Below are 14,698 nucleotides of genomic sequence, written 5' to 3' on the forward strand. Positions count from 1 at the left end.
CAAGGATGGCAGAAGTAGGGGGGTACAAAGTAGAGAAGGTGCCATTAGCACCGCCTCTTTACGCCCCCATCCATTTTCAGTTGCTGTATCCCAAGATAGTTTCTAGTTTTGAGTTTCTAGTTCTTTTGCTCTAGGGGTAGAATGGGTGGTTCACTAATCAAAAGATCAGGGGTTTGAACCCCGGTTCCTCGAGTCAGCATGTATCCTTGGACAAGACACTGAACCCCAAATTGCTCCCGATGGCTGTGCCATCTGTGTGTGAGTGCATGTGAATGTTTAACTGATGAGCAGGTGGCACCTTGTATGGTAGCATTGGCCACCAGTGAGTGTAAGAATGTGTGAATGTGGCATGTAGAGCAAATGTGCTTGGAGTAGTCGGAAGACGAGAAAAGTGCTATACAAATGCATGTCCATTTACCATTTTTCATTGATTTGAGCATCACAAATAAAATAATATTTATTGGGGTGGAAGCATGGATATCACAAATCTAGGCAATTAAAAATAAAACCACTCACATGGATGAATACCCCTTTAACAATCTGTGTGAACCAACCCTTTAAAAATGAACTTCTGGGATGGTTGACCTGATTCTGGTGGGTCTATACGTATAGCAGCATGTTTATTATAATGAGGATGAATGGATGAGCTTGAAGCTGACTGGGGCTTGGCCCACATTGTCCTTGTGGTTGGAACAAGCACCTTGGGGCAACGCCGTTTATGATAAATGAGTTGTCTTGCAAATAAACTGCAGTTATTGTCCAGGCTCAGCAACACTCGCCAAGGGTGAGCAGTGCTGGCCCCGCTGGTGCTGTGCAACAATAACACACAGTGATGAGCTTGCTCTATGTTCACAATAATGAGCCCATATCGAGCCCTCATAACGTCTGACTTGATCAATTCAGCTGCTGTTGATCAGCGGGTGGCCAACTTGAAGATGTTTGATCCTTGGCCAATTCCTTATCCCATTTTCCCAGTACAACATTAAATACAAATCAGTTGTAAATGTTCCCATACAGCGAAAAGATTTCAAACTTCTAAAGAGAGGCAAATTGATCAACTGATTTTCAGAATGACATACATTATTTGAGTAATCGCAGACAAGTAGGAATCATTTCAGAATATGTCTGTGTCTTTAAGCCCATTTTGGCCAAGTGATTTTGTGAGGTGCTAAGAAGGCAACAGTATTTCATTAAAAAGTTTGCATTTGAGATTGAGTGAATGATACGATTAGCAGCACACATGCAGCACATGCAACTGCTCTGAAAGGGCAGCACTGGTCAGTTCACATACCGGACTTTACAGAAAAACTGAAGCGGTCTGAAAAGAGTTCCACGATAGATGTCATTTCTACGTCGACATGAACACAGAGAAAAGACGGATTGGGTTCAAAAATATCGATGTTGTGGACATACAACAAACAGGAGCTCGGGAAGGAGGGGACTGGAGGAACATGCAGAATACAAACAGAGCTGAAAACATCTGGTAAACAGGGAGTCTTTGAAGATGTTAATCAAACCTGAACTTGCAATGCTGAGTACTCCCATGATAATCTGGGTTAATTGCCAGTATCAGTGGGGTTCAATGGAACACGAAATGCATGGGAGAAAAATAAATCCCACATGTGTTTTCTCAACCTTTAAATAGGTGTAAAAACATGAATTCATTACTGTTTCCATGTGGCTAACTTTAGCTTTAATAAACAGCTATATGCAAATAACTAAAATTCCCCTTACTATTAGTCTCATCATGTAAAATAAGTAAAGCACAACTATTATTTTTTGTACCATTTTACCTGAGGTAGTATATTGAACAGCATATTAAAGGGTAACTGATATTTTTCAACCTGGACCCTGTTTTTGTGTCAAAGTGACTAAGGGTAACAACAATTTTGGAAATGGGTTCAGTATTGAGCGAGAGGGCTTCAGCCTGCAGCTGCAGAACAGGCTGCAAGGTAACCACTTAGGGAATTTGTGCACTATCAATTTATTTTCACTAAAGCTTTTCCACTGCACAAGAAGATCAGTAACATCTGTTTTTTAATGTTATGTTATGATCGGCATTCACCCCTGTGCCAAATGACTCCAGAGCCATGTACACGGCTCTGCTCTACTGGCATTAGGAAAAGTGTCTGACAAAAATAGCCTCGATATTGTCATTACCAAACTCATCAGACTCAATTTAAATCAATTCTAATTTTACCATCTTATAACACTCTTGATCACACTTCATCTTTCCACTGTTCCAATAATCCCCAACTCTGCTAAAATTACTGTATAATTAAATGGTGTTTGGTGTATTTGGCAATATAGGGGCTAACGTAAATGTAAATGATCTTAGTCTTTAGAAAAATGTTCTCTTTCCATAATGTTGTCAGACACTTTTAATAATAATCTGAGCCTTTCAGTGGCAAAAACAAGCACGTTTCGGGACGTGAAATGCACAAATGCCCTGAGAGGTTCCCCTGCAGCCCATTTTGTTGCTATCACTGAAGCTCTTGCTAAGAACTGGTCAAAATTCAAAAACTGTTATTCCCATTAGTAACTTGGACACAAATACATAGGAAAATACAGCTAAAACCCTGAAATTACCCTTTAAGATCAAAGAGCAATTTCTTGCATGCTGAGTTTTGAATATTGAGCCTGGTGATGTTTTTCCCAATTGCTTTCTCCCGATACACTTTTGACACTAGTGGTGGAAAAGAAATTTCAACATGCTAGAGGTGGTGGTAATAGTGTTAAATATCATGTCTTGTGTATGTTTTCAGTCCATGTAAGTGGTAAGACATTTTTTTTGGCAACATGCAGATGATTCAGACAGTCACAGACCTCTCCACCACTTCGATATCAAAGCAGAAACGCTTGTCGATGGAGTCTGTTTTCCTTCGAATGCAGGACTTGAGCTTGAAAATCTCTGGCTGGTTCAGGACAAGACCATTCTGAAAATAAACATACCCTACATTAATAAATGAGTCTGATGCACTTGTGAAGCCTTTATCTTCAGTTCTTCTCTTGCAAATGTTTACACAAGTCTAAAAATTGTAATAAAATTATCCTATTAGTAAATGCAAAAAAACAAACAGAATGGTAGGAGTTTGTAGTGTGAAATAATTACACCTTACATATTTTCACTCATTTCTAAGTGCAAAGACAGCCAAACTTTCTCAGTTAAAGGGGTTATGTTCCTTCTTTGAGTTTCCTTTTCTTGTTCCCACATCACAGTCCTATCATGTTGACTTTTTTCTCTTTTTTTCCCTCTGGGGTGAGACATTCTTATATGCCTCAGGGGAGTTCTTTGTTTCACCCACACAGACTATACTTTCTCAGTCTTTTCTCGGCTTTTATTATTTGTGTGTGCAACTAAACTGACAAACTAAACTAAATTAAACTAAACTAAGCTACCTGTTTTGCAGCGGACTTATTTTCAGTGTTGCTCATGGTGAAGGTCTTGCTGCCTTTCTCATAAGTGCAGTAGTGACGTGTCCAAGTGCATCCCAGGGGACCTAGGACAGAAAAAGGAGGAAAATATTGGTCAACCCAAGAAGTTTTTCTCTGAATCGCAGGCTTCTGGAAAGACTTCTGAAAATCAATTTGCAATTAAAGTGTGATAAATCAAATGTTGTTTATCACTGCGGATAAAAATCTACCATTTGGGTATCTGCCCCCTTGTTTGAGAGCACATCAAAGTGAATCGGTAAACAGAATGAATTATGAGCTCTGTGTGAGAGGATCTCCTCTGCAGGGGCCTGGGAAAACTCAAGACATGTTTATGGTGATGGATGTAAAACCATGTACTTATAAGTGAGGTGGTGTGTGTGTACGTGCATGCGTGCGTGTGTGTGTCTGTGTGTGTGTGTGTGTGTGTGTGTGGGCCTGGCTGGCTGAGAGCCCAGCTTAAAAGACTCACGTTTCTCCTGGACATACAGGAAGCCCTCCATTGTCCACTGGCCTGGAGGTTTATAGTCTTGATCTGCAGACCTTATCCTCTTCATCAGCTTCTCCACTTCCTGCTTAGTACTCACAAAGTTGTTTCGTGTCTGCGCAGAAAATGCAGGATTGGATTACAATTGCATTAACGGAGGAAGTCTTGCGTGGCTGCATTTTTGTCTGCAATTTCTCATCTCAAGTATTTTGCCAAAATCAACGGGCGGACTGAAACAAATAAAGGAAAAACGTCAAAAAATTGACAAACGCTTCACATTTGTGCAACAGCATGAGAACACCTGGGGAAAAGAACACATTGGCAAAGCATTTGGAAATAGAGACACATTAGACACATCTAATTCAAACACAATAAATTTACATTGGAAAAATACACTTGAGGTTTTCCAAAATTAGGACAGAGACTTAATTGTTAATGCTCCCAGGAATTCTCTTTTTTGAAAGCAAAAAGGTCGGAATGAGGCCGCTTCATATCCTCGACTAGAGGGATGCTGAGACAACCTCACCTTCTCCTGCTCCTATTAGAGCCCTCTGCATCTGAGGACATGGAGAGGGGGTTAGAGAGTGGAAATTGTCAGGGCAATGGCGCTGACATTTTGGGTCAGAGAGAAATTTGAGCCCTCAGGCTGCAAGCGGTGAGGTCATGGTGATGGAAGGAGAGGGCATGGCAGCAGCTGTAGTTTTACTCCCAATTCTACTTCTTTTTTTGACACAGTACCATTAAATGGCCTGCAGTAACTGCCTGCAATACAACACTGAAAATATTGATCCTCTGTGCGGCAAATAATCTCATTTAATCACACAGCTATCCATTTGTGAAAGCTATGCTTGTTATATCGGGGGTATGATAAGCTGCAGAATGTGATTACGTGGCTGGTTGCCTTTGTGTACAACCCCCGAGGTGCTGAGACTTACGTTCTGTAGGTTGAACTGGAGCTGCTGTTTGTACGGCTCAAATTCGTGAGCCAGCTCGTATCCTTCATGGTAGAATGTAAACAAGCCCTGCAGAAAGGCCAGGAGCTGGAGAGGAACAATATTTAAGGGTGATTTACTGAGTTAATATAGAGCTTGATTACTAATTCACACCAGAGAGCACATTTTCAAAAGCTACACTGCAACATAAAACATGCCATTTTGAACACCATAATCACTACTATAATCACACAGTTATCATGCAGCATCTCTAAAACATGAGGAATCCAGTCTGCAGTGATTTTTGTTTTTCAACTGTGGATTTAATTAAAATACTATTGCCTGAAAGGTACATAATTTGCTTTAATTCTGTACTATCAATCAATTTGTCAGAGCAAAAGCCACACTCTGTGGATATCCACTTTTGGAGTAGAAATCTAACTGTAATGCACATATTGTATTGTCATTTAAAGGTCCAGTGTGAGTGATTTAGAGGGATATACTGGCAGAAATTGAAAATAAAAACTTTTCTTCAGTGTATAATCGCCTAGAAATAAGAATTGCAGTGTTTTTGTAACCTTAAAATGAGCCACTTATATCTACAGAGGGAGCAGGTCATTATCCACAGAGACTGCCATGTTGCACCGCCATGTTTCTACGGGAGCGCAAAACGGGCAAACCAAACACTAGCTCCATTAACACTGCCTCTTCAGGGCAGGAATTTTGCGCCATTATGCAGCCTCGCCATTCTATACAAAAGGTGCAGTCGTGCAATGGGGGGGACAGCATTGTCTTGCCTTTAAGCCAGCAGAGGTAGTCGCAGTGCAGAGATGGTGTAAAAGGGCCAGCCAGCATAATGGGATCAAGGCTGGCATGAGTGCTACATTTTAACAGTGTGTTATACATACAAAACGCCACCTCGGAAGATTTAAAAAGTAGCTGATGGCAGTTAGCAGCTAACTCAAAAGAAAGACCAGCAGCTGAAAATGTCTGCAAATTGGGAAAACAATGAGGTCCACGAGCTCCTTATTCTCTGAGGAGCCACAGCTGCCACATAACAGAGACAGTAAATGATTGATAGTGCTGTTGTTATTGTTTATTAAGCACTGCCAATGTATATGTTACAGGTCACACAAGACGCTGTTGTGTTTAAAGTCACACCTGTCATGCCTTTTTTAATTCTGTGATGCCAGCATGCTACTGGAAACCACACACTGGAGCGGCATGATGCTGCAATTGTTTGGTTCTGTGTAAAAATGCAAAGTTGGCATAAATAAGGGACTGTGTAAATAGACAGGGCAGTCTGTGTTTTTGTATCCACAACAATAGACAGAATTTAATCAGAAAGTTTTTTTTTTTTTTTTTTAACTCAAAATTGCTTCATTCACTGTGTTTTTTTAAATATATTTTTTGGGCGTTTTTGCCTTTAATTGATAGGACAGCATAAGTGTGAAAGGGGAGAGAGAGAGGGGGTGACATGCAGCAAAGGGCAGAGGCTAGAATCAAACCCGCGGCCGCTGCGGTGAGGACACAGCCTCTATACATGGGATGCCCGCTCTATCCACTGAGCCACCAGGCACCCCTCATTCAGTGTTTTTATCGTTTTAAATCACTGGGTCAGTGTGTTTCTGAGAGGCAGAAACCTCTGAAAGTAATTCAGTTCCTGGTAAAAACCTCCTGAATGTCTAAATCTTTTGTTATCAGATAAAAATGTGAGCACACATTGGCAGTTGCTGGGAAAGCAGCCTGTCTCCAACATGCTGAGCAGAACTACTGATTTGTAACATGCAACTGCTTAATTCAGGGATTTCACCAATTAAAGACACCTGGTTTGTTTGTTTTGGAAAGGGAGAGACCTCTGTAGATATTTTGGTTCCTGGTCAAAACCTCCTGAACAAAGAACATTAAAGGAATTCTTACTGGGAGAAATTTCAGCTGGTTGCAATCTGCAATCATAATCACTAGATGCTACCAAATCCCCCTAAATCTAACACACTGTTTCATTAAAACACAATTTAACAAGATTTAACTTTAACGAAAAAATGAATATGCAAACCTGGCAAAATTATTTTTTTTCATCTCCTTGCACTAAATATTGCACCACATGCCCAAAAGAGAAAGTTTCAGAAAGTTGTAGGTCTTTATGGCTGACAGATATTGATCTTACTTTCACACACATCCTTGACCATTTTGTGAGAAAAAAAGCTTTGGCAGTATTGTTGGAGGGAAAAGCTGATCTCATCTCTAACATGGTGGATCCCATAAACACAGAGCTGCTCTGAGTCAAATCCTCAGACACAACTAGTGATTTTATTTCTTGGGATGAGGCTTGGTATATCAAATGTTCAAGGATGAACCATCTTATCTGTGCCCAGATTCATCACAGGCAAGGTTGAGCCTTGTCATTTTCTCCACCACTACCTGGGGCCTGGAGATTTACATTTCTGGCCTGCATGGGTTCTGGGTGAGCTGCCAGTGGGTGTAAATAAATGGAAGCTTCTCTTTTTTCTCACATTCACTCTGCTCAAATCTTATGTTTGCAGACATGTAGCACCTAGAGAACTTAATTATTCCCTGTAACATCTCTGCTAAAGAACTGACTTCTTCTTCTTTTATAGAGGCTTTGATTCACACTTTGTCTTGTTTTTCTTGACAACTCATCTAATTTTACACACTTCCTTTCCCAAATGGATCGACTACATTACAGACTGTGACAAAGATGACAAATGTGGAATATACAAGCTTAGATTTATACCTGAGAGATGTATAATTGTGCACGTCTTTGAGACAACAGACATTTAAAAAGCAACTTCCATAAGGAGTGACTACAAATATTCTGTGCTATTTTCGTTATAAGCCACTCAAACTATCTTTTAACTACATATAGTAAAAAGGCGAAGCAAATACTGCATTTACAAAATGCATGCAGCATTGTAAAATCGGACAAGTTGATCTTACTTAAAATAATCCTGGAAACTGATTGCCTTGAAAAAGGGAAGCAAGTATAATTATAAAGACTACTTTATTTTGACTTTCTATTTAATTGTTAAGTTTACTTAGAATTTAGTTTTCTTTACTTCATTTTGTGAAGATGTTGCTTCTTTAAATATTTTGCCAACAATGAAGTTAAGACATTTGCTAGTTCTGTTTTGTTAACATGCAGAATACATATGTATAGCACAGTAAACTTGGTTTACTTAAGTTACTAAAACTTAGAAAGATTGATTTAATTAAAATTGTCATTTTTAAGTTGCAACAACTTCACAAATTCAAGTAAATATAACTACATTTTAAATAAAAGACTGAACATTATATTTGCTTACAAGCAACTTGTCAGATTTTACAGTTAAAGCACAAAAATAAGCCAAATTGACTTGTCTTACCGGCTCGACAAACTCAAACTTCTTCTTTTCTTGCACTTCTTGTATTTTGAAAACATACTCAAGGGATGCGTCATAAAAGAGCTGTCTCTCCTTATCAATCTGCGTATCAGCCTGAGAATGAGCACACAAACTGGGGTCAGCATCGTAACAAAGACTGGGGTCAAACTCTGTGTGGACAGAGAGTTAATGCTTACATCCCCACCTGGACATGGTGTGTGCTCAGGGAAGTAATGAGAGAAGAAAAGTGCAAAACAACAGCTTTATTGTTAGGAGAGACTCAGCCATTAAGCAGGATTATTCAAAGACATGCAAGGGAATCTGAAAATGTTATTTTGATTTTACCTCATGCAGATATGCTTCCTTCTTTTTGGATGATAAGTTGAGGTGTCTCTCAAGCGTGGAGTAGTATTTTTCTGTTTCTTTATCAAATTTCTTCTTCCCTTCCTAAAAAGACACATGAAAGGCTTAAACAGGACCACAAATGATGTGTGTGTGTGTGTGTGTGTGTGTGTGTGTGTGTGTGTGTGTGTGTGTGTGTGTGTTTGGACTGCCACTAGGTGGAGGTCTGACTGCATTTTCACATGCCACTGTCATTTAAAATTCCTGTCAATAGATTATTACAGGTCATAAAAGGGGCATATGACTGTGTAATGATGAGTGGACAATGTCGGCATGGTCAGTAAGGACTATTCATTATCAAAAGGGCAGCGCATGCTTTTATTTTCACAGAGCTCCAGCTGGGAACAGAAGTCCACAGCAAAACACACAACAGTGTATATCATCAATAGCATAATGCATATGGCACTGTCACAGGCAGGACTGGCTGGATGCTGTTTGCATTTTCCTCCCCTGTCATGCTCAACCTGCAAAGACAAGTCAAGCTCTATAGTCACGAGTCCCGGGATTCAGACAGTGTGTCCCAGAAGGCTTAGAGGAAGGCACAGGAAATAGGCTTTTCATGCCAGATGCCCATCTATAAAAGCATATGGACTAAGAGATTGAACATTTCACCCAAAAAAAACCCACTCCGCGAGCCTTAATCAAACTCAGCCCAAGCAGAGAGAACCTGTCTGTGTGAGGGCATTCGAGTGTCTCATCTGCAAGTCTGACCTCTAAACCGAGCTTTGCCCACGTAATGCCCATCTTGCTATGCAAACATTCATAAAAAGGGAGAGTGGAGAGACAGAATAAGGAGGAGAGGGTGGGGAAAGCGGAGGAAATGGCCGGTGTAACCAGATCCTGCTTGTTTGTTTTCATTCCCATGGCCCTGAAATTTAGCAAGTCTAATCTACTGGCTACTGATATGACCTAGAACAGTGTTCTGCCTCAGCGACCCCCACTACCCCCTGCTCCCCACAGCGGTTAAACAAACTGCAGGAATTCACCACAAGACACTGTAACCCTCCCACATAACTATTACACATGCAGCACAAAAATCAATAGATAATTTCATGTAGTAGCATCTTATTTCAATTTTTCTTGTCATGTCTGGCCCCAAAATGATCTTTTCAGTAGGGAGGGGGGGGGGTCAATATATGCCCACTATTTAGAAACAGAGAAAATAAACAAGTGGATGGTAAAATAAACATATGATTGAATATGATAACAAGCTGGCAGGACAGACACTTCCCTGAAGCATTGAGGTGGGGTTGCACCAAAAAGGATGGATTTGATCTAAAAAATAGCCCCAATCACAGTTTGGTAAAACTTGATTTAAAAAGAGTAATTCCACCATTAAAAAATTCATCTCGGTTTAGAAAAGCCAAGTTTATTTATTCAAACAGAATTTAAACTGAGTTTAATCGATAGGGACAATTGTCAAATCTAAATGAAAATAATAATATAATAATAATAAGTGAGTAAGTAAGTCAGTAAGTACATAAATAATAATTAAATAATAAATAAATAAATAAATACTTTGATACTTAAATAAATAAATATATACATAATCAGCATGCTGTTGGCACCTTGTAAATGTGAAACATAGGTAAGGGGGAGCACTGATGGTTTAAGTGGCTGCTTTTCTATATCAATAAATGGTACATTGTTGTTGTTAACTAGTGAAAAAGTTGCTAGCTTAATGGTACTCATGATGACTCACAAAAACAAAACAAAACAAACAAACTAACAAAAAAAAAACAGATAACAAAAGAAAAAAAGAAAAAAAGAGACTGCTTGGCAGAAACTGGCCCACTGTTTTACCAGACTGACCAGCGTGAACGCAAGAAGAGACAAAAATCACCATCATGAAAGTCAGGTGAGCTGAGTCTGTCTCTCAACTTACTTGATTATGTTGCTGAATCCTTCTCAAAAAGGCAGCCATTGTAAACCTTGAACCTCCTCAACTGTGAGTTTAAAGTAGGGCTCTCAGTGTTGACATGATGCAATTAAGGTCCGTAATTAACGCATTCATATTTTTTTTAATCACATTAACTGCCAGCTGAGGCTGTAGCTGAGTTTTGAAACTAGAGTGATGATACTGATATCATATGAAACTAGAAGACCTGAGGAATCCAGTGATACCAACCATAGCCTCTCAGTAAGAGAGCGGCATAAAGCTTCAAAGCTAAGCTAAATTTTGGTGATGGCAAGATGGCATGGCCCCTGACCTCTGACCTCCAGATATCTGAATGAAATGGGTCTGCGAGTACCCATGAGTCTCCCCTTTACAGACATGCCAACTTTATGCTAGTCCCATGCAGTTTTTTGCCGTCATTTGATTCCTATTCAAGACAATCTGGTAAGAATTGCTTTTCCTTGTCAATATGGACTTCATAACATTTTTTATGATGCAAAATAATGGAATTGAAAACATGATTAAAAAGTGCGATTAACTCTAGAAATTCCCTAATTAATGGCGTTTTTTAAAATGAATCGTTTGACAGCCCTAGTTTATCCAAGTTAACCATGGATAAGTTTACACTGGCGTTTTGGTGCAAGAGAATGCAATCAAATCTAGGTTTAGAGTAAAAACTCAACTGGGATTTAAAGAGAGGTTTAAATTGAATCTTTCTTAATTTTAAGACAGTTTTAAAATTTGATGCAACAGAATCTAAAACTTTAATCATGATTTAATAAGGTTTAAAAGTTAATACTTGTTGGTGCAATCCAGCCTGAATAAAAAAAAAAAAAAAAAAAAAAATATTCGATAACAAAAGGGAGCTGACTGCCTGCCATTGCTGTTGACGTGACATTATTTTGTGAACACGCATACAACCGCAGCCCTGGAAAAACACACACTGCACACAAACACACACTCTGGGGATCACATTAAATTAAGAGCTTTAGGTTTAGCTGAGCCCCGCAGTCGCAGCAGGAATCTCCTGGCACTGCTGACCAGCACGACCCAAAAAAACAGAAAAAACTCCTCTGTACGTCTGGACTTCACACTTCCAAAGAGTGGGGAGTGACTCAGAGCTGCAGTGAATCTGTGAGGCAGAGCCAGCCTGATTAAGTCACCCCCAAAGTGTCCTGCTTTGTTTTGATCCAGGCAGGACGTGTATAAACTGGCGCTACCGTAATGATACCCCAAGCAGAACACCAGGTGTTTGTTGCTTTGTCCATGTGGTGAACGCATTCCCCCCTCGGATATGTTTGTGCAATCAGAGTGGAATATGAGCGATTTAAATTGCAAAGACTGTCCTAGAGTAGGAGGGGAGCTCTGAAGCCCGACATGTGGTGGCAGAGGACATAGATGTGCATAGAAATGTACCCTGAAGAACACATGAGGAGGGAGTTTCTGACACAAACTAATGCCAGCGCCCCGGAGTAATCAGCTGGCTGGCAATGGATAAAGCCGAAGCACTTCCCAACACTCTGCGGTGCACAAAACACACATGAACCCACCACTTGGGAGATTTCCTCATCTGATTGCTTTGTTCGCCCTCATGAATAAATCAGATGCAGGAAAGAGAATATTCTCATGCAGATTCCTCTGTAGTGGAATTTCTAACCGGCAAATCTCATGTTGCTGTTAGGAGTGCTTTGATGCCAGCTGTAGTGCGGGTGAGTTTGCTAATTGCTGATAGAGGCATCGCAGAGAGGAAAATGATGAGAAAAACTGCGGGCTGCTTTTCTTCTGGTCATCAGGTGTTCTCAGCTGGCCAAAGAAAGGACGCTGAGAACAGGCGTGAAGACGGCAGGAGGAATATTTGGACACTGGCTGTACATCGCTGGTTTTGACACTGTCCCTAACGAGCCTCAGGGCCATCATTTCTAAGCCTCTTGTCACCATGGTAACAGATGTACGCAGCAAGGGTGGTCGGATATGTCTGTGTGCGGAGAGGAGAGAGCCCCAGATATCATGCACTTCCGTCCAACACCCTTGAATAATACAAACATCAATGGCCGGCGAGGCGTCACATGCAGCATATTTCCCCATATTTTAAATGGATTCTCTGAGCAGTGACATGAAAGGCACAGCTCTGCAAAGTATCTCTGTGAGCTCATTAGACGAAGCTAATTGGAGCAGGGGTCCAGAATGGCGATTAAATAGCAATAGCCGGGTTATTTTGATGCTCCGCCACACATGAGCTGGTCTCTTCCACAGGGGAGGCAGAGGGAACACAAGGCTTCAACTGGAGTTCAGTTACTTTGCTGCAAAGCCAAAAAAACACTTTACTACCTAAAGTCCCACTTCCTGAGGCGACATCACAGACAGCTAGAAGTTGGCCAATTAACACGACTGAAGTACAAACATCTGCTTAGGAGTCAAAAAAAAAACAACAAAAAAACAAAAACAAACTACCCACATTGAAAATATCATATTTAGTGTGCGTGTGTGAAGCAAACTGCTAAGCTTTAGGTTTAAGCATGAACATTTATCAGTGGCTCTGCTGTGACACATGATGCAATAAAGTCAGAAAAGTAAAAGTACAAAAGCTCCATATAGTTTGCATACATTGTTGGTAAACAGTGAACAAAGCTATTTTGTTTGTTTCAGATCTGAGAGGAACTCTGAGGGTAAGAGCAAAGCTGCAGAGAGAAAAAAACAAGCTGGTATCTTTATCTTCATCAACCTTCAAAAGCTTTTTTATCATAAAGGTGTGAAAATGTCCCTCAGCCAGCTCTGTATGAATTTAGATCTATACTCTCCTCTATAGGGATCTGTTTGGTTTCTCCTTGTCAAGATTAATTCAAACTGTCCTTGCAGCTAACCAGAGACATAATGGACCTCATGCAAGGAACAATACACAACAGTAAATGTTCTCTTATATTTACTAGTATCCACCATTTGTTCTTATTTTGCTAGTGCCCATTGATTTTTGGGATTCACCAATGATTCCTTATTTTTGCTCTTCTCTTAGGTAAGAGAAAATTTTACGAGTGGTTGAAAGCACCCTTTCCAAAATGAGAATGGAAAATTAGTTTTACAATTGAGGAGCATTTAAAAAATGCATGAATATTGTTTAATCAAATCTAAATAATGTTTTAGAGTAATAATAACACATTCAAGGCTAAAGAAATACTACTGTACTTGGTGCAATGATCACACTTATTGTAATTAGGTTACTGTGCGTCCCTCCGCTGACCAGAGCTGGAATGTAACTAAGTACATTTACTTAAGTACTGCACTAAAGTACAAATCTGAGAAAAAAAAAATAGGCTACTGAATTATTTTAATCTCATGTCACTTTCCACTTTTACTTTTAATACATCAGTACATTTCTCTAAAATCACATTATTTACGTTTATTAAACAGTAGGCCTACATCAATGTCACTACTGCATAAGTTATTCTTCTTCTTACAACCTTTTTTGGGGTGTCATGTTTTCAGTCTTGGGCATGTGCCAAAGTCTTAGCACACGACACAAAACCTGCCATTACATAGTATTGAGGAGGCGTTACCTATGCTGACGGGTGACTTATCATCAAGAGGGATCCATCATTGATCACACCTTGGTAAGAGCTGATTTGGATGGTTAAGAAGGTTTGGTGCATCTGGAGTTGACTTCTCTTAATTTTCTTACCAGAAAATTAAGAGAAAATATAAGAGAAATATAAGAGAATGTTGCTGTATGAGGCTCATTGTGTGGGAAAAGACAACTTGAGTCATCAGAAAGTTTAAAAAGGAACTCCTTGTTGAGATGACACATCTAATGATTATTTGTTTTGGACTACATCACCAGCCAGAGATGACTAAGAAGCTTCCTTTAATTAATTATGATCGAGGTAGCACAAAGTTATGTAATGTCAGCATAGAGGCTATCCTCTAATAGATCTTATAAAAAGGCTCTGTTAAGAGTTTGTTTTGTCATACTAGAAGAAAGAGTACACTCAGTTTGTGAACCTTAGCTGCTGGCCAGCCTTGTGTTTATCTAGGAAGTTTCTCATTCTCATAACAATTCTGTTTTATTAAACCAAAAGACTGAGAAAACTGTCAGGAAAGGTTTATAACAAAATGACATGAAACATAAGCACTCATAACTCCTGTGTTCAGTGTCTTGACTCCAGAGAACAGTGAA

General features: G+C 39.8%; 1 protein-coding gene across 2 annotated transcripts in view; it reads right to left on the minus strand.

Annotated features, from left to right (window-relative positions):
- Positions 1-14,698, minus strand: part of arhgap42b (Rho GTPase activating protein 42b) — an 87,345-nt gene that overhangs the window by 17,051 nt on the left and 55,596 nt on the right. The window contains exons 5-11 of one of the 2 annotated variants that reach the window (XM_042486195.2): positions 8,577-8,678; positions 8,235-8,345; positions 4,855-4,959; positions 3,905-4,034; positions 3,400-3,500; positions 2,827-2,936; positions 1,292-1,348 (exon numbers count right to left, since the gene is read on the minus strand). In XM_042486195.2, coding sequence (XP_042342129.2) covers positions 1,292-1,348; positions 2,827-2,936; positions 3,400-3,500; positions 3,905-4,034; positions 4,855-4,959; positions 8,235-8,345; positions 8,577-8,678 — 716 coding nt within the window. The remainder of the gene's footprint in view (positions 1-1,291; positions 1,349-2,826; positions 2,937-3,399; positions 3,501-3,904; positions 4,035-4,854; positions 4,960-8,234; positions 8,346-8,576; positions 8,679-14,698) is intronic. The other variant, XM_042486197.2, reaches the window with a different exon arrangement.

Source organism: Plectropomus leopardus, chromosome 6 (genome assembly GCF_026936395.1).
Source record: "Plectropomus leopardus strain MGB_pleo_1.0 chromosome 6, ASM2693639v1, whole genome shotgun sequence".
NCBI classification, from domain to species: Eukaryota; Metazoa; Chordata; class Actinopteri; order Perciformes; family Serranidae; genus Plectropomus; species Plectropomus leopardus.